The sequence below is a fragment of the Syngnathus acus genome, chromosome 14, assembly GCF_901709675.1.
Source record: "Syngnathus acus chromosome 14, fSynAcu1.2, whole genome shotgun sequence".
Classification (NCBI taxonomy): Eukaryota; Metazoa; Chordata; class Actinopteri; order Syngnathiformes; family Syngnathidae; genus Syngnathus; species Syngnathus acus.
In genome coordinates this window covers 8416085-8443574 of record NC_051099.1, presented here as the reverse complement: position 1 = coordinate 8443574, position 27490 = coordinate 8416085, and the positions used below count along the sequence as shown (strand labels likewise).

The 27490-nt window shown below is 40.8% G+C and overlaps 1 protein-coding gene and 1 long non-coding RNA gene across 4 annotated transcripts in view; both read left to right on the top strand.

Moving 5' to 3' along the window:
- Positions 1-11318, top strand: part of LOC119133517 (seizure protein 6 homolog) — a 54293-nt gene extending 42975 nt beyond the window's left edge. Inside the window, exons 5-18 of one of the 3 annotated variants that reach the window (XR_005100148.1) lie at positions 963-1148; positions 1762-1930; positions 2328-2494; positions 2570-2764; positions 4424-4562; positions 7894-8090; positions 8492-8686; positions 8894-9085; positions 9158-9352; positions 9481-9519; positions 9606-9714; positions 9801-9897; positions 10421-10498; positions 10931-11318. Coding sequence is in view for 2 of the 3 variants with exons in the window: in XM_037269451.1 (XP_037125346.1) it covers positions 963-1148; positions 1762-1930; positions 2328-2494; positions 2570-2764; positions 4424-4562; positions 7894-8090; positions 8492-8686; positions 8894-9085; positions 9158-9352; positions 9481-9519; positions 9606-9714; positions 9801-9960 (1943 nt within the window). In the remaining variant the exon portion in view is untranslated. Of the gene's footprint in view, positions 1-962; positions 1149-1761; positions 1931-2327; positions 2495-2569; positions 2765-4423; positions 4563-7893; positions 8091-8491; positions 8687-8893; positions 9086-9157; positions 9353-9480; positions 9520-9605; positions 9715-9800 lie in introns of all 3 variants that reach the window. The other 2 variants (XM_037269452.1, XM_037269451.1) reach the window with 2 other exon arrangements.
- Positions 11319-12939: 1621 nt separating this feature from the next.
- Positions 12940-18600, top strand: LOC119133518. Its single transcript, XR_005100149.1, has 2 exons — positions 12940-13040; positions 18273-18600. It is a non-coding gene; the product is annotated as an uncharacterized LOC119133518 (long non-coding RNA).
- The last annotated feature ends 8890 nt before the right edge of the window (positions 18601-27490 follow it).

Below are 27490 nucleotides of genomic sequence, written 5' to 3'. Positions count from 1 at the left end.
CGGCGGGTTGTACTTTCATTAGTGGCGGGAAAGCAATGGCTTGTGTAAAAGAAAAACATAAGTCATTAAATTAAAACAAGGGACAAGGGCAGTTTTACAAGCGCTTTATGGCCATTAGGCACTTGCGGCTATTTTCCCTTGAGGTTAATTTCCGAGACGGGCATGTTTAGTACCAAGTTATATGTCTCATAATGTTAAGTTTTTATCTTCTAAATGAGTGCCTGGGAAGAAAACTGTCTTTGGTGCAATTGAGCAATCATCATCTTGGTAATAAAATATGCAGACAACCAAAACGATTCAAGGTGTTCCAAACTGACTATCAGGATTTGGCATGTGTGGACTCTAGATTTCTCTCACTCTCTTCTCTGAAATGCACTTTGCTCGTGATATTTGTTTATTTTTCGCATGCAGTCAAATATCTTCACTCCAGGAAAGCATTTATGCAGATGTAACCTTTCAATATTCGCTTTTTGTAACCATTATATTAGCTATAATTGAGGCTTAGCGACAGCTCATTAAGCAGAAAGTTGCTGTACTAAAACTACGTCCAAAGTTGTCGACAGTACACAATAGCTTTTATTGTGCTAAGCCATTTTGGCTCTAATTGTGTTTACTTGTTATGGTGTTCACACATTTCCATGAGTTTAAAAGTTGTAGCGCTGTCATTAAAAGGCCTACCCTAATGAGGTAGAACCGTGCGGTTATTAGACAGGAAGAGAGGTTGTTTAATAGCTTCCATTAGACTTTCACAAGAGAGCTTTGTCCTATTGCATATTGTTCATTTATTTTCAACGGGAACGATCCAGTCTTGGGACATTGATCTTAACCAGCTGGAACCACAACTATGACAACACACAGAGGATATTTAATATTATATTACAAGCCCTTAATGATGTTCTATCAACAAGTTTTAAAGACCCTCCTTACCCAAATATGATTTCTTTGTTCTTGCTTTTCTTCAGCTTTTGTGCTGAGCTGTTCATTCCCCAAAGAACCAGCTGGTGGAGAAGTTTCCGTGACACACCTCTACGCCGGTGGAGAAGCTTACTTCAACTGTGTCACCGGCTACAGATTGAAAGGTCTCAAAATGCTGACCTGCCGCAACGCCACCACACCGTACTGGAGTGGGAAGGAGCCCCAATGCATTGGTAAGGCAAAGAAGAGGTGAACAGAAAAGATTTTTCTGCATCGCTGGGTTCAAGGTCATAGAGAGCTGGAGCCTATCCCAGCTGATTCTGGTAGAAAAGCAGTATTGCATTCAAATACAGTTACATTTGATCGGAATTGGCCTTTTGGTGTGTGCAAAATTCCTGCTCATTTGCATCTTGTCTCCGAAGGGAACAAATGATTCTGATTAACAAAAGGTGGCTGGTTGTTTTCTACTGGGTTGATTACTGTACAATCCAGGGCCAAATGAATGTGTTTTCATACGATTAGCAGCACGGACACTTATTGTCTGGAGGCACTTAGCACCTGGCTGCCTTAATTAGAAGCGGGTTGCATGACTTTCCCTGTCCTGCTGGTAAAATGCTCATCTACCAAATCCAGACTTGCTCCATGCCCGCGTGCAGCTGCTCTGAGCCGATACTGCCTCCGCCGCTGCCATTTTTAACAAATCTCTCGCTCACAGTCCTCCGCTATCGTTGAATCTTTTAATGTTGGCCAGTCTGCAGGAGGTCCATGCAATCTGTCCAGAGACTTTTCTCAACAACCTTCCAGTTTGTGTGGCTCATTTGATCCTTTCTCCTCACCATCATCCAGCATCCTGTGGCGGTATGATCAAAAATGCCAGCTATGGTCGCATTGTTTCGCCTGGATTTCCTGGCAACTACAGCAACAACCTGACATGCCACTGGGTCCTGGAGGCCCCTGAAGACCATCGGCTACACATTCACTTTGAGAAGGTGGCTCTGGCAGAAGATGATGACAGGTGGAGAAAACACACACACACACATGCACGCACTGAAATGTAAAGGGAATTGGCATACCTACATAACACTGCACACACAGGACAGACAATGATACGCTTAGGGCTAACTGTAAAGCATTGCTTTGAAAGCATTTTGCTTCATATAGCTCACATTACATTGTACAACGTTATAGGGACTGAGACTTATATTGTAAGTGGATACTGGCTTTTGTTTTTCCCTAGCAACAGAGCGAAGTGAGAATTTGTAAGCACAGATTGCTCTCATCCCACACATGACCATTGACCTCATTTTGAGGTGGCAGACGATGTTATTGCAGTTATCACAGCTCCTTTAAAGCATCTCTTAACACTCAAGGGTAACCTTGCTTCTATTTTCATTATTACTTCCCTTTGTTAGACTGCTGATTAAGAACGGCAACAATATTGACTCCCCTCCAGTGTATGACTCCTATGAGGTGGAGTATTTGCCCATCGAGGGAGTGCTGAGCTCAGGACGTTATCTATTTGTGGAATTTACCACAGACGGGATGCTGACCTCCACCGGTGCAGCCATGAGATATGAAGGCAAGCTTATTGTGCTGTTTGCCAGTCAAACAGTTGTATACTCTACTCTGTATTTATTGTTTTATTTCACCTTAGCTTTCGCAAAAGGAATGTGCTACCAGCCTTTTGTGAAGTACGGCAATTTCAGCGGCAGTGACTCCACATATAGAGTCGGGGCTGTGGTGGAGTTCTCCTGTGACCCCGGTTACACGCTGGAGCAAGGCTCCGTGGTCATCGAGTGTGTTGATGCTGAAAATGCTCAATGGAATGAGACCGAACCAGCCTGTAGGGGTGAGCGATCTGATTTAACCTTTTTGACTCTTTCTGAGGCAATTAAATTACACACAAATCGACTGGATGACCCCCCCCCAAAGCTTTCATTTTGTGCTACATCTTTAAATAAATCTTAATTCACATATACTATTAGGGAACTACCTTGATATGAAAGTGCATCTTAAGCATGTTAACTAAATTTGGATCTTAAGTACATAGGAGAGGTTCATTGCTGTTACATGAAAGCCTACCATAAGCTGTGCTTTTACAATCTACGCACACAACACGGTGACCTTATAGGAAGCCAGTATAGGCTGTATGCTCATTTTTGCAACACAGCAAAATTGAAAAACTCTCCCGTAAAGCTCAGGCCGAGAAAACGAGAGAAAGAAAAAAAATCATTTGCACCCCCCTGGGTCACGGTCACCCTGTGGTTTACTGATAGAATGCTTTGTTTTCCCATGTGAAGCAAGAATGTGTTGTTCTTGTGTTTAACTTCAGGTTAAGCTTTTTGTAGGTTATCACATCAATATAAATGCAGATTGTTTCATATGAAAACATGGCCTTTTTATTTCTGTATATTATTTACTGTGATATACAGTAAGAAGTACAAAAGTAGTACGTGTACGTGGAGCAGCCATGAGGAGTAAAAAGATTTTGACTGGCAAATGCACTTGAGTTCAAAGTCGAACGTATTTAATCAACAATGTTCGAACGTATATTTGCAAGTAGCAAATACATTTAAGTATGTTCAAACAAGTTAAAATATATTTGAACGTATCAAAATACGTTTGAACGTACCAAAATACATTTGACCGGATCAAAATACCTTTAACGTACCAAAATAGGTGTGAACATACCAAGATCCCTTTGAATGCACCTAAATACGTTTGAACGTACAAAAATATCTTTGAAGGTACCTAAATATCTTTGAACGGACCTAAATACGTTTGATCGTACCAAAATACCTTTGAACGTACCTAAATACGTCTGAAGGTACCAAAATACCTTTCAACGTACCTAAATACATTTGACCGTATCAAAATATATTTGAATCTTTGAACGTACCTAAATACGTTTGAAGGTACCAAAGTATTTTTGAATGTACCAAAATATCTTTGAACGTACCTGAGTACGTTTGAACATACCAAAATACCTTTGAACATCCCTAAATACGTTTGAACATCCCGAAAAACTTTTGAACGCACCTAAATATGTTTGAACATACCAAAATATTTTTGAACTTACCAAAATATGTTTGAGCGTACCTAAATATGTATGAATGTACCAAGATACCTTTGAAAGTTCCTAAATATGTTTGAATATACCTAAATATGTTCGAACATTCAAAATATTTTTAGTCCTTATTGGGAGGTCTACGCTTCAGTAGAAATATACTTCTTGGTGCGCAGTCATCCTTTTCCATGACTTAACTGTATTTTTTGGTTTATAAGGCTTACTTAAAATCATTTAATATGCTCAAAGATTGAGAGTGTGCCTTATAATGAGATGTGGCATATGTATGGATGTCGAACTGAAGTTGAATAAAGTTTGATTCATTTGCTGTATTACTTAGGCCTTATAGCCCGGTGAACCTTATAGTCCGAAAACTACGGTGGTGAAATCAAGTATGCTCGCGATACATTTTTAAAGCTTTGTCCGTCTTTTGTCTTGCAGCCGTTTGCAGCGGTGAGATTACCGATTCTGCCGGGGTGGTGTTGTCTCCTAATTGGCCAGAGGCCTACGACAAGGGGCAGGACTGCATCTGGGGCATCCACGTAGAAGAGGACAAGAGGATCATGCTCGATATTCAAGTGTAAGGCGCCGCACTCAGGTGTACGATTGGAAACTCTGACGTAGGGGTCTTGGAGGTCATGCCGACCTCCAGACGTTAAATACGGCGTCTCTTGACACAAGCGTATGCCGTCTCTTCCGCCTCACTTTATCTCGCCCACACTTGCACCGACACACTATGACAGGCACATGCGAACGTCTTTCTGTAGTTGCAGTCGCTAATTAGATTTTTTTTCCCCGTCCTCAACATTAAGCATTCTGCCTTGCTTCCAGCTCGTTCCTCGACCAGATTAGCCAGTAAGCCTTCCTGCTCTCACTTCCCTGGTGTAACTCAGAGTTGGCTCTGAAATGAATATGCTCTGGCAGTGAACTACCCTGAGCCACTTATCCAGCCCTCCCAACTGGAACTCGACACACAACATTAGACGTGCGCACATCAGCACGGGCTCATATTGTTTCTCCTTCACCTATGACTCTTAGGCTAACATTGTTTCCCCTCGTTCAGATATTCCCAAACAGTGTTGGAAGACCACATCATAAAAAATCCTCCTGCACTCCATGAGCAAAGAAAAAACAATTGATTCTTCATCAGAATGATTCTCCTTTTGTACAGTCATATATGGCCCAAAAATATGTATAAGTGATGATGTTATTGCCTGAAGCACTTGCACACGCGAGGGCATGGGGAGGTTAAATCTAAACCAGCGGAAATGCTGCCGCGGGCTGTCGGAAGATTGACTAGCAGACAATCCCCATCCCGGGCTATTGTTGGTTATTGTGTATGCCAGCCGTGTGTGCATTTAAGCATTTATACGATTGTGTTGGCGTTATTGTTTCATTCCTGCGTACTACAATGTTGATGAGCATATTCATATTTGTCAAATAAAACGTGCATCGTGTTACAAAATCACTTTAAATTCCTTACATTTGATCTTACCAAATACCTTCCTTTTAGAAGCTAACTTTTCATACGTCATGGCTTCAAAGGGAGCTTGCATTTCATTCAGTGGAAAGTGCAGTGATTATGTTTGATTAATATCTAATGTTCAAAGCCAACCACTTCACCTTTGGTATAGGAAAAAAAATTGAAAACTAAATAAATTTGAGGTTAGCTCATCTCCATCCATGGCACTCAGGGTCGGCGATGCTTGGCCTTGACAGCATTTGCTTATCTCTACAATGGGAGAAAATTAGGAGGTTACATTTTTTGGGGGGAGGGAGGGGGGTTCAAATTTGTTTGCTCCTGTCATGCGTGTTGACTTGACAAAAGGCTCTTGTGGATGAGTGCTGTCTCAATATTAAAACACGAAGCACAGAGAGTGGGGATGGGGGCACCTGGTCCACACCGCCCCACATTAATGAGAACATTTTCTATATTATCATTCATCACCGTGCTTGTGCTGGAAATGACAGAGGAGCAGCGTGCATAATGAGGACTGATTAATTTGGGCCAAACAGGAGGGCTGGCTCCTCGCTAATTAGCATGGCGGCACACGAGAGGTTGCAGCTGATCTGCACCTGCACAAGGGTTTACAAAAATGTTTCACAATACTGTATTACACAATAGGGAACTGTTAAAAAGCTTTCCAATGCTCATATTAAGTTTGGGGAGCCCTCATGTGGAGGTTGGCACCATTACAGTGTAACCCGCATGCTTGGTGTGAAATAGAAGCCTGCAATTTAGTTGTCAAACATGAGAGCAATTACCAGATTGTCTTTTCAAAGCATGACACTGAAAGCAATTTAGATTTTTGAGGATAATTCTAGACTCCTTAGGCTTGGCAGGTCAAATTCAAAAGACTCATGTACACACATTCAGCAGATGCCATTGTTATTTAAAAATAGATTTTTCTTTTTCAAAAAGACCCCTCAACCTAAGCAAAACCATGCGCACCATTGAAGGCAAAATGCAAGCCTTTCAGAAAATTGGTTTTGTACAGCATGAAAGAAGAATTGTCATGATTCGAAATGGGTATCAGTCAAGTCAATGCCAGGTTGCTGTTGCGGGGCCAGTTCAGTTCAGTTCAGTAGTTTTTAACCACTTTGCCCTAGGACACTATTTAGTATTTTTGTGTTGATTGTACCTCGCAAAAAAAAAAAAACAGACAATGAAAGAGCTTCTGGTTGTTTCATCATAATTTAAACCACTAAAATAATGTTGCCATGGTAATGACAGGCTTTACTAAAAGCCAGTGTGCCATTCAAATGGTTTAAATTACAAGACAATAAATGAAGAATGCAAAAAAAAAAAATCTAGTGGTTCTTGTATGAACTAGACATGGTATGGACTAGATCTGATCAAAGATCCACATGGAATAAAAAAGAAGAATGGGGCAAATACGCCTGCCGAATGTTTGAAAATCTGAGGCTGAAGCCAATCACAATAGATAAGATGGTTAACTGGAAGATACACATTCGGTCTGATTGTTGTGAGACCGTTGGCGCTTGATAAGGTTCCATTGCGCATTCAAGTCTTTATGGGCTGTGGTCAGCCAACACGCTTGAATTGTGAAAAGGTGAAGACATTTTTGTGCCTGATACATTTTCTCATTTGCACCTGCAAGATGTTTCACGATATGTCATACATTTCAGGTAGAATCGTTCCCTAACGTGGAAGAATAAAGCTTAAGTATTGCTTGATGTTAAGTGGAGGTGTGGGAGGTGTTGAGGAAGGAGATGAGAAATAATATGGGTGAGATTGTGCAGACTCCTTTTGTTTCTTTGACACAGTCACACCTAATTTTAATCACTAAACTCACATCACCTAACACTCGCACATTTTGTCCTAAAAACAAAGCATACATGGATAAAAGTTCACCCTAATAAAAGGTTTGTATTCAAAGTGGTCACCCAAAATTTGGGGATTTTCTTTGTCCAAGCAACTAATACTGCAACTATTTACACGATTTACTGGCATAAATGTTGCCAGAAAGGTCAAAACAAAGCAACAAATGAAACAATTTCTACTATGTGCAACATGACATGACATTTGACAACAATGAAAAGAAAGAGATGAAAAAACAAATGAAACAAATGAAAGAAACCAGGCAGCTAAATTCAAGCAAACTGAAGAGAAAATTAGGAAAACCTGAACGAGTCATGAGTGGCCGGAGGTAGCTGATTGGTTGAAGCGAAAACCAAACGAGCTATCAAAACATAAACGTGAAGCACCGGAAAATAAGAAAAAAAGTGAAAAAATTCAATCTAAACAAAAAAGAAAACCACAGCTCAATGTATACGATATTATGAGTTGTTAGGAATAAATCAGTGGGACTATAATATACTATGAACTTCAATAAATATCTCATTTTGATTTCGAGATGAAAATAATGACCTCTCTATCTGCATCACAGACTCAATTTGGGGAAAAATGACCTCCTGACCTTCTACGATGGTGATGACCTGTCAGCCAACATTCTTGGCCAATACAGCGGCAAACGTCCTCACTTTAAGCTCTACACGTCCATGGCGGATGTCACCATCCAGTTTCAGTCCGATCCTGCCACCAATATCTATGGCTACAACAATGGCTTTGTTGTCCACTTTTTTGGTAAGATTGAAACACACAATAGAATATTTAGAAAAAAAAAGAAAAGGTCTGGCTATTGGATCATTTCTTTGCTTTCGCCTTGTTTGTCTGGCTCATCACAGGTGTGCTGCCTTCGATAACAGAGACAAACAGGAACACAATAATTGGGTACACCTAATTGTCCACTGCTTTGCCTGATGCTTTGTGTTCTTTGCCATTATGCATCGACTGGCGCCAAGCCACCCGCTGCGTTCCTCTCGGCAAACACCTCGAGCCTTTGTTTACATTTGCGTCCCAAAACACTCTTGTTTTGTTCACGTAGAAAACCTTGCGTTTGGATGCCCCGCTGCTTTATCTCAGCATTCACACCGTTGTTCCTTATCTACCGGGCACACTGCCTCTTTCATCCCCAATGTCCACAGAGGTGCCGAGGAACGACACCTGCTCGGAGTTGCCGGAAATCACCAATGGCTGGAAGAGCACATCGCATCCTGACCTCATCCACGGCACCGTGGTCACATACCAATGCTATCCTGGATTTGAGATGGTGGGCTCTGAGATCCTCATGTGCCAATGGGATCTCAGTTGGAGCGGTGACGTGCCAAGATGTCAGGAAGGTGTGAAACAACACGGCACCATCATGTAATGAATGTCATGGCTGAGCTATTGTTTGACACCGCGAGTCACTTGCCAGCTCTTGACGTTCAGAGGAATGTTTTGCTTTGTCAGAACGAACGATCATTTCGAATGATCAAAAGAGTAATTTGATGTGTTCAGAGATCCCTCCTAATATTTGTGTTTTTTTTCCCCCCCTCGTACAACAGTGGTGACATGTCAGGACCCTGGAAATGTGGAGCACAGTCGGCGGGTGAACACAGGCACCCGCTTTGCTGTCGGATCTACAGTGCAGTATTTTTGTAACAAAGGTTACATCCTGTCGGGCAGCAGCCTCCTTACCTGCTACAACCGAGACGCTGCCAAACCCAAGTGGAGCGACCAGCTGCCCAAGTGTCTTCGTAAGTAATTACAGGCCAGTTTTTGTTTTTATTTCTGCTTTCAATATTTTGATTTGATACATTTGTCTCAAGCTGAAAAGTACGAGCCATGCAGGAACCCCGGTGCCCTCTCCACCAACGCACAAAATTCTGAAAAGGCCTTTTACCAAGCTGGCGAGATGCTGACCTTCTCCTGCCACCCAGGCTATGAGCTGCAGGGCGAGGCCACAATCTATTGCATCCCTGGACATCCGTCACAGTGGAACAGCACTCCGCCCGCTTGTCGAGGTAACAAAACAAACGCTCTCAAGTGTGAGCTATTGATTTTCTTGCTGCAAAAACAAGATTATGTTTAGTTTGTGACGTGCGCTTTGTGTAACAATAACAAAAAAGACCAGTTAACTTTCTCTTTCCAGCTTCCTCCAGTCGATCTGTGAACGAACACAACCCTGACGGTGAGTTATGCTTTGAATATGGCAACAGCATCAATATTATTTTTATAAAACTAATGTTTTGTTTTGTCTGTGTTCTGACCCCACAGTTGTCAATACCGATTATGGCATCGAGGGAACCAATATTACTCTGGCTGTCTTCATTCCAACTGCAATTATCTTGGTGGCTGTTCTCGGCATTTATGTTTGTGCTGCAAAGTACGCGGTTGGACTCAACATTTTACGCATGACCTTTGCAAACAAATGCACATTTCATGATGTCACTCCTCCCCCCTGTCGTTCAGACTCCAAGGGAAGCCCATCAGCATGCCAACTTCCTCGCCGCCGTATGACAACATGCCGGAGGAGGCAGCCTTCGACAACCCGGTTTACGACAGAGGAGTAAGTACGGACATGATGACCATGCAAGCTGTGGATTCACAAAACACCAGCGTGCTGTCCTGAATCGTCCTTGTCTGGCTGGCCATCTTGTTGCCATTTCATCTTTCACCAGAAGAGGGCACCCGCAACTCATCTTCCCGTCACCGTTTTCCTTCAGCAGCAGGCAATCAAGTGGTATATGCATTGACGTCACAATTTCCCAATTTGCCATCCTCAACAACATTGCAATACAGAAAGAAAGTAGAACTTAACAACAATGAGAATCACTGAATTGCTCTGTCACCATGTTGCATGCGGTAATAATGCACAGAACGCACATGTGAGCTTCTGCACAAAAAGGACAAAAGCAAGAATGCATTGTGTCAACGTGATAAAATGAAGGATGAACACTTAGCACTGATTGCTCATTTTAAATGCATGATTCCATTTGTCTCCATATCACCTTCACAGCAGATTGGATTTTGTTATAAAGCATGCATTTGGTTATAAACCATCCTCTCCAATCTTTCCTCTCCTCCTTCAGCAGTGGCAGGCACATTCTAGATACTAAAGCTGTCAGCCGGTCATAATGTTCATGTTGGCGCCACTTGACAACTGTGAGGTGAGATCTCCGGCCGTCACCCGAGCCACCAGGCCACCATTTTGACTACCTCTTCCAACCTTTCACACTGCTTCACAATCTTCTTGATGAAAACATTATGCCGGTTTCAGAATGATAAAGTGCTCCTGGGTCACGTCATGTCTGCATGCAGACAGACACAGCTGGTTACATCTATGATACACATAAGATAGTCACCAATATCTTAATAAAATATCTTCTAGAGAGTTTTTGAAATAAATGCTTTCAATAACAAACCATCCCTACAATGTGCACACAAATCTACCAAATACACATCTGACTGGCATATTAATTCGCCTTTGTATATATTACAACTAAAGAAATATACTTTGTATGCTGTACAAACATGTGTAAAACTGTTTCACAGATTATATCAACTGCCCTTTGACTGATTTGTGTGTCTGGTCTTTACAGGACTAATGAAAAAAAGATTAAGAGGTGTCAATTTAGAGACCTTGAATTGCTCAAGCTTTGCCTTTGGGGATCTCCCTCTGCACTGTTCATCTTTTTTTCCCTATGAAGGTTTGTAAATATGAATTTCCAAGGTCGACTCTGTGAATTTGTGGATCACCATGGTGATATTTTTATAAACTGAATTGCTTATGACAGAAGGTGATCATTTGATTTTTCTGTATGTTTGAAGCCCTAACTCAGTAGCAGACCTTGAGGGGAAAGGGGCTTTTGTTGAAATCTGTTCCATACAAATTCCTACCATCTAGCTTTCTGTCAACTTGCCGATATTACTGTATTTTGTTTGCGTGTCTGGATCTGCTCTTTGTAAATAAACTGCCTGTACAACACATGTCTCCTGCCTGATTATAAACAGACAAATCTGACTGCGCCTCGTTAAGCAACAAAACAAGTGGTATGAAGAATTAACATTTACATGGATTTGAGGGAGACTACATTGACTGGTGCAAAAGTTGAGATTGGGATCATTGTTTAGTCTTGATTTCCATCTTGACAAAAACAAAACAAAAACATCAAGTATTGTAATGGAGGCACCAAATAACGCTAGGTTAAGCAAACAAGAGGGGTATAAAACATTCAAATAAATTAAATACAGAATTTTTAAATATTGAAACAATTACAACATGAACAGTGATGGCCAACAGTCATAAAAAGTATTGATAAGAACTAAAATGCCCATAAATACACAAAAGTATATACTCAAATATTCAAAGGTTGTATTATATGATAACAATACAACGGCCAAAGAATATATTTATATTTTTTCCTGGATCTTTAAATAGATGACAAGATGATTTTTTTAAATTAAACCTCATTGAGCAATGAATGAAGCATCAGTTTAATTACATCGGTGTCAATAGCGGGCACTGTCGCACCTCTCCAAAGACGGTGGTCATTACTCAATGACCAAAATATAGGTTACAATCTGTAGGAGGCTATGTGCTTTTTAACCTATTCATCTTGCATTTCAGAAAATAAGTATATTGTATATCATTTTATTAATAGGAAACAATATTCATTATGTCAAGTCAAGTTTATTTATGTAGCCCTTAATCAGAGACAAGTCTCAAGGAGCTTCACATGGCCTAAGTTGACAATTATTCTCAATATCCCCTGATCTTAAATCCCAACAGGGCAAGGAAAACCTCACAAAACTCCAACTGGGGAAAAATGAGAAAATCTTGTGAAGGGACCGCAGATGGGAGGATCCCCCTTCCAGGATGACCAGGCTGCAATGGATGCAGCGTGGGCAACATTGAACACACAATAGAAAAAAGTAGATGTCCATTGTCAAAATGAAGAGCTGGAGGAAGATGCCCTCAGTTATCATGGCAGTGTCTGCGAGGAGGTAGTCCACCTCAGACATAATGCAACATAAAACATACTTTAAATGCTACAGTAGTCTACTAACCACCTGGGTTGTGTGTTTTTGTATAATAAACTGTGTGTAATTAAATTAAATTAAATTAACAATGTACTAATAAATGGTTTAGAAACAAAAGTTGCGGATACTAGTGTTCCCCTTGCACACATTGATGCTGTAGTTACTTGACTTTTTATTCAACTGCACTTAGGTCTGCTATCTCTGATTGCTTGGTTTATTTGGTGTATTATCTAAAGCAAGTTTTGGTTGTGTTCTGTATATAATTTGCGAGGTTTGTAATGTGTTTTTACAGCAAAAGAAATATATATTTGTTTATTTTCAGTATTTTTAATTAAAACGTTATTTATACCCCTCTTGCCTTTAGTGGGATTTTTCCAGCATCAACATGTCTTTGTTTCCCAAATGTTTATAGATGATGTAGGAGCCAAAATGCTTGTTACAACCACTAGATGTCACTGTTGTCATTCAGAGGGGCCAAAGATTGCGGCCAGGTATACAGTGACGACATCAAGGCGTTACCCAGTATCTGTTGTGTTCCTGTCACGTTACTACCGTTCGTCTGATAAGTATTGCAAGCCTGTTGACAGCACTTCAGTCAGATCAAGACGGCTTGTAGTACCCCATCGCTTCGCTTCTTTAGGGGGCCTTCATAGTGACATTAAAGGAGTGGTGAGTGAGAGAATTTTTTCATATTTTAACTAACTTTTCACTTTCTGTGATGGACACCCACAGTCAGACCATAAATGTGGAGTTAAGTGATATAGCGGTGCTCTATTATCCCTGTGCGCCTGCTATTGGGCCGGTTGAACTTGAAACGCCCGGTGTTACATGTCAAGTTGCTCCCATGTTATCTTGCTCCCTGTTCCGAGTTACGAGTGTGATGGTAAAGCGAGTTGCGCAGTTTTGCGTTTCGCAACTGCAGATTCGTCACAAGCGACCTGGACCTTCCCTGATCACAAAACTGTTCAAACTCCAAATAAAAACACTGAGGGAAACGTCTCGTTTGCTTTTCCGACTGGCTGCAAGAAATAGCAAACACTAAAAAAAAAAATGAAAAAAATAGTAGGTTTGACATCAGAGCACTCTGCACAATGTTGACATTCAAAAGTCCTCAGAGGTATTAGAATACACGCGCGCCCAACGTTCAAGTTTGTTTGCACCACCATGTCAGGGATGATGTCAATGCATGGATTTTGAAATAGCAGTGTAAGGACCGTTAAAATGTGATGAATAATCAGAGACAAACAAAGTCAATAAAGGCGAGTTTTACTTGTGTAACACAAAAATAACGTCATAACACAATACAACATAAACTAGGCTCGCGCGAGGAAGCTGTGTGCCTCAACCAATTGCTCATGATGGAGAACTCCAAATGGAACACAACTTAACAGATCAGGTAAACATCTTTATTTAAGTAGCTTGGTGGGGAAGGCAATACGTAACTTTTAATGCCAGAAAAAAGAAGAACAAAAAAAAAAGCTCAAATACATAAAGGGCAACAGTACTTCTCCGCATTTGGTTCCCCCACACATTTCAAATGGTACCACGTACCGCAAAAGGAGCACTCTATCTGTGGGGCACAAAAGCAGAATATACTGTACATTCTAACAAAATGTATAGCTCATCTGGATGTTGTCAGGTCCTACCCAATCGACTCCTTCCAAATCTTCCGCCCCACACACTCTACAAATACAAATCATGTGCAAAATAAAATACGTAGATACTTTCTATCAAATAACCCCATGTTGTTGTTTGGTGCAGAAAAGGGAACAACCTTTTTCCCTACACACACTTAGTTTGAATGATCAAGTTTGTTTGCACCACTGCATCAGGTATTTTGAGAGGGGAACTCACAGGCCCCAATTGAAGACATTAAAAATGCCACCAGGTGTCTCATTAGATTGATAGCTTGGGGAGATGGTTACATTTATTTACCCACAGCTGTGTATTACTAGTCTATAAAAAGGCCCCAAAAATCCTTAAAATATTCAGGAGACACGGACACACAAAGACATATAGAGACAAACAAACAGGTAGAACACATACATATACTGTACAATACATACATATACACACGGACATACAGATACACAGATACAGGAACGAACCACATAAATACAGAGATGGATGGAAAGATACTAAATGAATTAGAACAATTTCTGATTCATCACACTTTTCCGTGTGACTTCACAAAAACGGAATGGGCAGGCCATAAAAGAAGAGCTCAAAATTACATTATGAAGGGTAAGCATTTCACATTTTTTAAACTTAATTTACTTGTGCATATTAACACGATAGATAATGCAAAACTATTCAATTGTATGATACAAATACAAAATGTATAAATAATCTAAATTGTCTTTGAACTATACTTTCTGCCTTTACCATACAGACAGTCATCTACATCAGGGGTCCCCAACCCGCGGTCCCGGTCCGCGGGTTACTTAGTACCGGGCCGCCAAGCAGCACAGAAAAAAAATATATAGTTTTTTTTTATCGACGATCAATTAATTCAGGTCAAGACGCTCATCCTGGTCACGTGACATGTTTCCCCAGTCGAGCCCGCAAAGCTAGCAAAAATGAGTTAGAATTTATTTTGAAAAATATAAAAATATTGGCGATTCTCTCCCAATTACATCCGTCGGTTCAGGTCAAGACGCTCGTCTCGGTCACGTGACATGTCACCTCAGTCGAGCCCACGAAGCAAGCAAATATGAGCAAGAAACAGAGATGTTTGGAAAGCTTCTTCGGAAATGGAAAAAAGCCCAATGAGGAGACGGAAGTAGAAGAGGCTACGACTTCTAAGAAAAGGAAAGCTGCATTTAAAAGAACATTTCTGGAGTCCTATACTTAAAATAAGGATTTACTCTGACACCTTATTTTGCAGGTCAATTATGGGCTATGTCAACAGCTTGGGATAGAGAGGAGCCTCTGTGCTCCCTACCACCCACAGACAAATGGTTTTGTGGAAAAAATTAATAGCACCATACAAAGGTATTTTACTAATGCACATGTCTGGCATGCAATTCACAAGAGGTAGGAGGTATTACTATACTGTAGAATGTTCTTTCAGGGTTCTCAGCAAACTTGTGGCGAACAAGCCCCAAACATGGGACTATCACCTTTCTGCCACACTATTTGCCATTAGAACCAAGAAACAACTGACGACGCAGTATTCTCCTTTTTATTTACTTTTTGGTAGAGAGGCTCGTTACCCTTCCCAGATCCCTGATGACTTTCTTGTGAGTGCATTCAACTATTGATCATACTATTATTAATCTTACTAATTGATCAAATATTGTCTGTAATTTCTCATTTCTTTCAGGTTGATAATGAAATGGTTGAAGAGCTTGCGGGTAACGAGTCTCTATTCACTGGCCGTCAGGAACTGCCTGTCCACTTTGAAAAGGCAAAATTAAATGTGGCCAGAGTGCAGGAGAAGGTGAGGAAGAGAAAGTTGAAGTCAAGTAGGGACGACAATTTTGCTGTAGGAGACCAAGTCCTGCGGCAGAATGTCAGGGAGGAGCAGAGAAAGGGTGGAAAGATGGAGAGTGCAATGCTGGGCCCTTTTACAATAACCAAATTGGAAGGGAAATCTGCGACCCTGGTGTCAAAGAAGGGGAAGGCTTTGATCAATATCAATATTGACCAGCTCATCCCCTTCCGTGAACCAGGGCCCAGAGTCCCTAGGAAATTTCTCAGGCACTCTCCATCTCCCTCTGCTGCTCCTGGACAGGTCTCCCCTTCCCTTCCTGGCTCTTCTCATCCTCCACCTTCTCCGAGAGCGCTAACTACATCCTCATTAGTTTGCTCTGTACAAAGGCCCACGATACCCAAACCCACACCTACCCTCCAAAGCTGTAAGTAAAACCTTTAATTCATCACAATGAATAATGAATTCCTGTTCATATAATTTACTTTACTTTCAGTAATATATGACATATGGAATGGGAGCTTCCTGAGAAATGTATTGTGGAGCAAAATAGGCCCATATAAGCTTTTCACTCAGGACCTTCGGGACCACCTTGGGCCTGGGAAGCTCCTCGAGAGTGAAGTATGTTACTTTGGTCCCATTCAGATTTGTTTTGTGTGTCCTGTATCAAATACTGTAGGTGGTAAATGCATTCTTGTCCACAACAGTCAAAGGCCACGAATCTCGAATCAAAGGTCATTTAATTGATTCGTATGAAGTGACTTAGATTTGGCAGGGGAGGTCCAAGGTTGTTGTATTGTGTTATTACGTTATGTTTGTGTTACACAAGTAAGCTGCGCAAGTGTACCACCTTTTCAGCGGTAAACTTTTGTATATCCCACCGCTCACCCTCCGCGCCTCGTTCGACAGACACCCATTTGTGAAATTTAGTTCTCTCCACGCTCCTATTAATACGTAAATCCGATCGATATAACACCGCTGCTTTAGTACTTGGACCCATTCCTTATGTGTCTATAAAGTTCATCCTGTCATAATTGCATGATGCCCTGGTGCTAGGTTGGCGTGAAGCCTTGGAACGCGACCATGTCAAGTTGGTTCCGAGGAGCCAGTTAACATGGGCGGGTCAGATCGACGCGTACCCTCGCCGGTAATTTAGTGATTACTATATTGAACATTATCTATTGCACCAGCTATGTACCATGATAGCACAGCCGTTAAGCCGGTGCTATGTAAGCCCTTCTGTCTTTCTTTGCGTCACGGATTCAAATCCCACGTATGACTTTTCTATATATATATTTTTTTTTTTTTGTGTTTGCTATTTCTTGCAGCCAGTCGGAAAAGCAAACGAAACGTTTCGCTCAGCGTTTTTATTGGGAATTTGAACAGTTTTGCGATCAGGGAAGGTCCAAGTCGCTTGTGACGAATCTGCAGTCGCGACACGCAAAACTGCGCAACTCGCTTTACCATCACACTCGGAACAGGGAGCAAGATAACATTGGAGCAACTTGACATGTAACGCCCGGGTTGAAAAATGGTCCCAGCACGCCACTGGTCGGTACATATGATAACTGGGACACCTGGATGCAGTGAATAAGTGCAATTAATTAAAAACATTTAGCATGTACACCTCCGAATTATATTCTTCATAGTCTATAAACAGGACTACCTGTACAGTATTTCCCTTTCTATGAACACCTTGCGCATTAACATACTCTACCACCAGGTGGCAATCTACTACCGAGTCATGCATCCATCCCCAGTATCATGCATTACTGTCTGATGAAGGTCTTCTGTTGTTCACAGGGGCTCACAATCAAAATGAGACCAGCTCACAATACAGAGGAGACCAGAGCATGGCACTTAATACAGTAGACCATTAGAGACCTCCCGCTAAGCATGTGCAGCCTGGGGGGGAGCAGACAGTACACTTTCCATGCGCTGTGGGATACATTTTATGAGACATCGTTTAATTGGGGCTAATGACTCGTTCAATAGTATTTAGCAATAGTGCCTGTGCGTGTGTGTAAATTCATTACAAACAGTCTCAAAATGAGGGCAGGCGTGTTTATTGAGAAAACATTTTCGACTTAATATGTCTTTGAGCGAACCGTTAACTGAGAGTTTCAAAAAGAAGCAGCATGAAAATGTCACAATATCTGAATACAATTATGGACCAGAAAGTAATTCTCCCGAAAAATGTGACTGTGAAATGATTTAAAAGTTAAGGCTTAACCTTCCATCATTGTATTATTTTTTCATGCATGGCCTCACCACAGAACGAAAACCATAGAATCAAGTATAGACCTCAATGACATTCCATAACCGGTGACTATATTTTGGAGGTCATGTTGGTAAAATACAGTATACTTTGTGTGGTCCGCAATGATCTGTATGCAAGTGTGCGGTTGTGAGTATGTGTGGTGCACATGATGGGAGACAGAGCTTTATACGAGATGTTTTCCTTCCAGGACGCTGAGCAGGTTTGAGATTGAGGGCTCTGAACAGAGGGGGGACAAAAGCAAGCAAGCCAGAGGGCGGAGGGGAGCGGATGAACCGGTGAGATGATAATGCAGCATGACACCTCTGAAATGAATCCCTGGTTACCATGGCGAAGAAGCGGGATGAGCCGCTCTCTTAGGAGGCTCAATAAAAGCATGTTGTAAATGATGTTTGATTAGTATTTTCAACATGTTCCTGCTTGGAAGAGACGTTTTTTTGTCAGCTGCCTCTTCTATTGTTCTTCTCCTACCCAATATTATGAGGATAAATAAACGGCAACTGCCAATTTATATGATATAATGGCATGATGTACTTGAGTACACAGAAAGGCACACATAAATGAAGTTTACTATTATTACTCATTTTGCACGAATACTGTTTATTAAATATAGTATATTAAATCTATTTTTCAGAGATCACAACAATAGGCTAACAAAAAAAGAACATAGTTTATTCAGCCTCCAATTGTGTTTGCACAAGACTTAAAATTAAAGAATATGTGTTCCACATTCCAAATATAAAAGGGCGGTGGGACTTATTCATCACACAAATATTTACTTAAGCACCTCAGATATGAAGCAGTTTCATCTGATTTGCCAATCAAAACAATGACGAAGTAAAATTATGTTTATCTAACTGTAATGTTATTATTTGCACATTTGGGGTCCTACATAATGATTTTGTATTATTTATTACATAAATTCATCATATGACAATAAAAATAACATGACCGCAGCACTTAAATCTAAATTTATTTTTCTCTTTTCCTCTTCGTCCATTTACCAGCAACAATTCATCCCCAAACTGAACAAAACTGTCTCAGACTGAGACAGTCAATGTCCACTGTCTCAAAAATCCTCAAAAAAGATGATATAAGTTCTCAGGTTCACACTCATCTCTTGGATAATAACCTTTTTGGGCAATTAGATTCCTCACTTCCTCTATAGCCCGTTAATTGTCTTGTCAAAAATCATAAAATGACCTCCCCTTGGCAGCTGACTGGACTGCTAACCATCCACAACCTCTTCAATTTGAGTGCAAAATAATCTCCCGTAACGTTTTCAATGACAGTCTTACGTCTGTTGGAATCTGACACCTGGGGCTGAGGCTTTCATTCAACCCAAATCCTTTCAACTGGTGTTCCTCAAGGATCTTTCCTCTGCCCACTTTGTTTATCATCAAACTCCTATCTTTTGGCCATACATCCTGTAAATACAACAGCCAATTTCCTTTCTACTAGCTTATAGGGACCAAACGTCCCATCAGAGTTGCCAGTGTGAGTAGTCAGCATCATTTCTTACTACATATACGCAAGTCTCATCGGTTGAAAAATCAACGTAGTGGCGCATCCCCACTGATGATTGGTGATTAATGAACGTTGACCACGCCATGCTCACTTTCATTTGATATTTCACTGATGACCAGTTCAATAATTCTATAAAGGATCAAGCTGTCATTGATGCCAAATTCAATAGTAATTAGTGTAAGATCATTACTAAGACTAGAAATGTCAAGCAAACAAAATTGGATCCACTTACTGGCGCCATTGAATTATACATTGTCAGAACTGCAAAAATAAATCTTTCATTGTTCTACTGTGAGAGGTATAGGTTTATCTTGCTTGAGGCACAGCACACTTTTCAACATTAAATTTTTTTCCTAAATACATACTGTAATATATTCTTCGATACATTTCTCTCTCTCTACCTGATGATGAAAATGTGGTAATGGCACAGAGGTGCTGAATTCTTCCCCTCTAATCATGGCGTGAATACTGGGGGTTGGCCGCTTATGTGACGGGAGGAATTTATCATTATTGACTCGTACCTCCATCCCTTGCTCAACCTGACATCTCTCCTACCACTGAAATAAATCATGATTTCTCCTTGTAAGATACTCTGTGCCACAAGAGGAACAATAGCCCGCTCACGTCAGTTGGTTCCCTTTTTTTTGGTCTCCCTTCCGTATTTTATCCCTGCATAGTCATTATCAAGCCTGATTCCTGATTTGAGGGCCTCAAGGGTGGGTGGTAAAGTTTGTCTTGCTGCTTAATTTGGATGCATGAGATGCAAAGAGGAGTAAACAGCACACAGTTTGCAGAGCTTGCACATTTGCATCCTTTTTTCTGATTTATTTTTTATTTGTGACCACCGGAGAGAATCACAGCCAGCAGGAAATTGAAAGAAAACAATGATTATCATGAACAAGCACTTACATATGTTTGGGCTCATCACATTCAAAACCAAAGTTGTTTGCTGCTGGCGCATAAATTCAGGATGTGGAATTGAATCACGAGAAAACACAGAAAATGCTTTTTCTTTTTTTCTTCACTCAGTGTTACCACAGCAGCAGCATATTTTCATGACATTAGACAACTTGTTAAATTAATTTAGAATATTTTTGAAAATATTCTATTTGGAATATTTGGGCAACCTTTAAACACAAAGACACTTCATTGTTTTAAATTTTGTTAGCCAAAGGATCATAACGACAAGAATGATTATCAGCACCTGGCACCTAAAAGGTGCTAAATATTTCATTTTAATTAAACATAAAATATTAACACATTCTTAATATGTTAATCACGGGACTTGATTGATCACTTTTCTGGAAATGTATTTCCAAATGACTACCATTAGTCCCTTTCAGTTGTAGCTGCAGCAAAAATGATGTGAACGTAATTTAACCAACACGTGTTTATAAGAAATATATCTAGATGTGATGGCATAATCAAAGAACATACTTTTGCAGTTTTACCATCCCTTGTGCCAAATAATATCATTTGTAAATACTTATTTAATGGCTAAGAATATATCACTGTCTTGTTGAACAAATGTGTCATGATATGAATTAATTTTGGCTATTGATGTTCTACGTAGCCTTAGTGCCCTTAATGGGTGAATGTAATGTTTGATGATATTTTGATTTCATGCAATGCTGCTCCACTTATCTGGACTACTATAATATACTTTCCCTCATATATCCACGTTAATCAGTGTAATACTAGTAATTACTGCTACAAACATACCGTCCATACATTTTGACTGTCATGGCCACTGTTCTATTTGTTAATTTTCAATCATTGTTTCATTTTATTGTAGCTAGATGAATAGGGATAGAGCTTATGGTCACAATGGGTACTCATGTAAATCAAACATAATTCATTATACAGACAGAAATATAGTATGTCAAGATCGTAAGCAAAATGACTGCTGATTTAATGAGGTTCATCTTAAATCAGTTTTGAGGATTGTGATCTTCAACTGCGCGTATGTGTCTGTATCGCTTTAAAGAACATTAACCCTTGGTTCAAATCTAATAACATCTTTTATCTTGACGTCCACACGCACACAAACACAAGTTTATGTTTACCCTATTACCAGGTTATCCCCATTAATCTCAATCATATATTTGGAGCAGGCAGACGTAGGGAACTCCAGTTCCCCTAGAGCCGCGTACCGGTTGTTTTTGACGTCGCCCTCCTCCAACGCACCACATTCAAAGGATCAGGAAAAGGCTTCCACAGAGATTGCTGATGAGCTGAATTTGAATCAGGGATGTTATGGAAACAGGATACTGCTTTTGAAGACCTGGAGTTCCCTACCCATTATTTAGAGCACAGGTATCAAAGTCAAGGCCCGGGGGCCAGATACGGCCCGCCACATCATTCTAGGTGGCCCGCGAAAACAAATTGTGCATCGAATTCATGTGTCAATTCCAAAATTTCAAATTGTTTTCACTTTTAAAATATAGAGATATTGTTAACAATTTTTATTATCATTAATTTTTTTTAAATAGTTTTTATTTTTAAATATTTAATTTGATTTGACTTCAATATTATATTTTTAAATATTTGAACAGTTTTTATTACTCTGTTTTGAAAACTAGTTATTCATCAGTTTATTGTTTAGCCTATACTATATATACAATATGAGACGTTCATACATTTATTTAGGTTGACAATTTGAATGGCCCTTTAAGGCAAACTATGACTATGATGTGGCCCGCGACAAAAATAAGTTGGACACCCCTGATTTAGAGACTTAAGAGAATGGGAGCTAACTAAATGAATGCAATGAGTCAGAAGTCAAGCGCCAGCTCCTAACATTGAGCAGATGACACACGCCACATTCTCTTTGCTTTTATCATCAAGTGGAGGTCTCATCTTGTTTTTAACACTTGTAATATAACCCAAATGAAATGAAAAGCTCTCACTGGTCATTGAGGAGACATTGATTGGGATGCACTCTGTCCGTCAAATTTTCTAACATTATTTGCCTCACTAAAACTCAATTTCTGTAATAGCTCGATCAGCTGGTAAGGTTAAACATTTATTTTAAGTCGCATGGCACCGTTTACTGACAAAACATCTTCCCATCACAGTCCACAAACTGTTTAAATAATACTTGGCCAGACCTGGGTGTTGTTAGCAAATGGTCCCGCTATTATGGAAAATTGGAGGTGGCTACAGCATGTTGGCTTGCCGTCTGCTTTCTGTGCTCTGTCTGCTCGCCTCTAATGGCAGCTTACAGAGCGTTTACCCATCTAACTACCGCAATCATGCTATTTATTTAGAGGAACAGTACAACACATTTAATGGGAACAATATAGGCTTTTTCTTTTTCAGTCAACGAAAGGGTGAGGATGAATTGTTGGTTAGATTGGTGCGAGACTCTGTTCCTTAACAGGTCCAATTTTCTGAGGATAAACAAAAGCTGAGGGGCAGAGTGCTGCGTCACTCCAAACAAAGGCCCAAAACAGACATGTGAACAAAAGCCAACAACAGGAAATAGATTGGTTGTAAAAAGGTCATTTTTGAGGTCGCCTCAGGTGGAAAGTTTCATATACTACGTGGTTGGCTTGTAGCAGTCTACAGGTTGCAAGTGTCTGCTGATTTCTAGCATTTCTTGAATTATTGCCAATTTTGATATTATCATAATATCGAAGCCAAATGTTCTTTGCAGCTCAAAAGACAGAATATATTAAATAATTCATATCTGTCTTTTTCTTTCAATTTGTAGGAACACTTTTTGGGGTTTTCTACTTCATCCACCCTTTACGAGCCGTTAGGCAACGGGAGTGATGGAGGGGTGGGGGTGGACACGTCGAAGCTCGGCTTTGTTTGTGTTGACAATTGCCAGCTCTCGGCCTCTAATGAAGGCAAAACAAACAAGCGTGAGTTGCGCGACAAGCTCAGTGTGTGTCACTTCATAATTTAATAGCATTTTGATTGCTGGCTCTGCAGGCGCTGGAATTCACAATTGGATGGTGTTGCTGCTGTTACGCTCTGTTATTGGTGCAGCATAGATAATGGGTTATAGAATCCATTTACCCAACAATCAAGTATTTTGTTTTTCAGACAAATTTGTTTTTACTGCCATTTTATATACGCAATGTTGCATGCTTTAGTTTTCAGCTTGACGATAATGTAGGCGACCCCCTATATATCTTGGGGGGGCTGGAATAAACTTTCAGGGGGTTTCCTCCTTACCCAGTTTTTAAAAATAATACCTTTCCACAACCTGATTTCCTTTTAATACATGCACCTCTCTTTGTATCAACACTGACCTTTGGTCTGTCAATTGGAATGCCACGGCTGCCCTTTGTGACGGCACAATGTAGAGATGCTCCCGAAGGGTGATCTCTGCCAAACCACCGATCTTGCAAAGGTACTTCAAATGGAGTCATTTACATGATAGTGGTAGCACATTGTGCTTTAGCACCTTCCTAGAGGACTGGAGTGGTGAACTTTGGCGTGACATGTGTAAGTGAGAGGGGAGACATAGGTTATCGGAAGGAACACACCCAGAGGAAAACAAAGTCATTGCATTCCTAAGAATAGGTGAGAGAGAATATATAAAATACAGGACGATATTCATCATTATTTACTGTCACGTTATTTCATGCGCGCTGATCGGATTATCAATTGACATAAACCACCCCTCTCATTTGGAATATCATCTTGATCGGAATGGGCTTGACGCGATCATAATATTCCTGGTGTGTATGTGAAGCATTTTTAGTCTGATCAGGCTTTTAATACAAATAAATGCGTCCATATACACGTAGACACAAGGGTCTAGTTTTATGATTTAACACTGCACTCGTTACCACGTTTGGGTGCCACAAATGTGCAAATGATTAGGCAAGACTTGAAATTTAATTCATTGATGAGCCATAGCTTTAAAAAAAAATCTTGCTGGCACAATTTGTCAAAATCCATTTAAAGTCAAGTATGCATTCATTCCATCTGTACCTATGTTTAATCTATTGTCTGTGTCTCATTTGCACATGCTGAGTGGAAGGTTCTGCACTCGTTCCTCAAAGCCAAGAAGGCGGATCAGCGCTCGGCAAGACTCAGTAACACCCATTAAGGGCAGGGGGCCTTTATATACTTTCTTGATCCTTCATTCCCTTTCATTGGCTTTCCCCTCCTCCTGCCATGACGGCGTGATTAACCATCAGCAGCACAATGGGGGCACATGTCCCCGTGGCCACGGACAGTTCCCTTAGACCTGCGAGTCCTAATAAGGATTAGGCAAGAAGTTAACAATGAGTCCTTCAGGGGCCGCTAATACTATTCCACTCAGTGTCACTTCTCATCCAAGGCTATTCACAATTCCATGTTTGAACATTAGCTATAATCCGCTTATATATCAAAGGTGAACAAATCATATTAATTTAGACATTGCCACCTCGTGGCACATTATGCACTCCCTGCAAGAAACCCAAATCTCACCATCTGTTCTAGCTTCTCTTCTGACTCCCTGCTCTCCGTAACCCAGTGCGCCTCCAGTCAGCTCCCTTTGTCAATGATTCACACTGATTCTGATTCGAGCATGTGCCTGCATTTTCAAATACAAACAGGATATTTAATTTCTCACATTTGAGATTGACTGATACTGGAGTCCAACACAGGGAATTCAAGTTGAAATGGTCTCTGGCCCATTGCCCCAAGCCATCTTTTTCATCCTCTTGCTTCTCACTTTTAGATGTTTTTTTCCCCTCCCAATAGTCGTGCTCGTCACTCACCTGTCTGGGAGACATCAACTGTTCCATTTGTCTGACAGACAGGTGCAAGCCAAGTCCGATGGAGTAATTTACCACCGATGTATAGAACATGACTGATGAGAGAAATGTCATCCATGACGGTGTCGAATACTGCTGTGCTGCTTGCTGGATGGAGACAAAGGTGCATTTCCATTCATCACAAGTCCTGACAGATTGTCCCATTTCACCCTTTTCATTGTCAGGAGTATGTCTCTCAGCTCACTGGTGCTTTATATTTGCTACTTTCTTTTTAAAATCTTTGCATACCCCATCATGAATCATAAACAAGTCCAAATTTCCATGCGGTTCATGCCATTCAGTGGAATAACTGAAAATCAACAAATACATAAAACAATTGTGAACTTTGGAAGCCATAAAATGTACTTTTACCTGTGTGTGCCCTAAGATGGTTTTCGCTGTAAAATGTGTGCCGTGATTGGCTCAATAATGGTTGCGACACACTGCACTACACTACCACTACCAAACTGACAAACAGAAGACAGAACGGTAGATCCTGGTGGCTACGCGACGAGCCATTCACACAGCCAACCGATAGTGTTGTGAAGGAAACACCTTCACCTTTATCTAAAAGATAAACACACAATATTGTTTGGAATTGACAGTTTGGAGGCTGATTCCCACCCCTCCCTACTGCTGTGCTGCACACTTATGACTCCAGTCTATTATTTACATATCTCAGAGTAGCTGGTCATGAGCATAGTGAAAGTAATGGTGCGTAAAACCTGTCTAATGCAAAGCCCAGTGTGAGTCATATCTTCCATCACAATGTATTTGTTTTAACACAAGCAGATTTGACTGAGACTTGCCGGCTGTTAATACCGTCATTACTGAATGCCTTGAGAGAAAGACGTCATTTACATAAGGAAGGCGATCGTTCTGTTCACACTGTATATTAGTAGATTAACCAAAATATTTCAAATGAAGGGAGCAACAGACCGTTCAGTTTTGATCTTGCAGAAATAGATGTGTGTGGAATTATGAAGGGAAAATAACAAGGCAATCAGACAAATACTTCAAGGTATTGACAAAGCTCAAATGGTAATTTCAGAGCAACAAAGAACACAGGTAAACAAAATACTCAACATGACATGAAACATGAGCAAATCGGGGACTTGCAACAGCAAAGACCCAACATAGGTTGAAAGTGTCCCGCGTGTGCGTATATGTGCCTTCCTCATTCGGCTTTAAAGTTGAGCAGCCTTTAAGCGCTAATTTTCCTCTTGTCTACTGACAGAGTGGATGAAGATGATCAATACATAACACAAACCTTTAACCACAGGCCACAAGACTTCAGTGAGTGAGGCCGGAATGAAAATATTCAATGATTGCTCACCTCGCCACCGCTAAGAGGATAAGGCCCACATAGTATTCATTCTTTGTGACACCGGGTAAAGGGAGAAATTGATCTCCCAAGAAACCTTTGTTCAGCAGAGAGCTATATCTTTTCTGTCACCCACAATAGGGATGACCACAAGCAGGGAAAGCAGCAATCCGGGCTTTTGCTTGATCATCTCCTTCATCCTTGAATAGAAAAGGCACCAAGTAATGGTCTTGGCGAATGTCAAAGAGCGAGTGAATCAAACCTGACATGGCAATTGTAGAAACTCACTCCCCTCGGGGGAAGGAATAAAAGTGTGTGTGTGGGGGGGCGATGCTGATCTCTGACCACTCCTGATCGAGGAGCATGGTGCACTTTTACTTTCACATCTCTCTGCATCTCTGGAGAGAAGAGCCGAACAACGGAGAGCAGCAAGACACTGCGGAGAGCTGATCACCGGTCCGGTGATATTATCTGAGGTCACATGTGAAGAATCAATGATTCTCGCTCCTTCTGCTGCCGCCGGCTCTGTCATTTGTGCTCGCACCCTATGGGAGCCAACAAGTCCGATGTGACAGCCTGCAAATAGCTTTATTGACATGGCATTGGTAACATCTGTGTTGATGAAGCAGTTTCAACAAACAGTTTGAATGGTAATGCCTCACATGCCAGAAACGGTCTTTTGTGACGGCAGAGCAGTTCAGCAGATGCATTCGGTTGCTTTCCTTGAAATGGGGCAGAAATACAATTTTGGGGATGTAGGCTCAGGCCTGCAGAGATTGCTTGAATAAAGAGCAG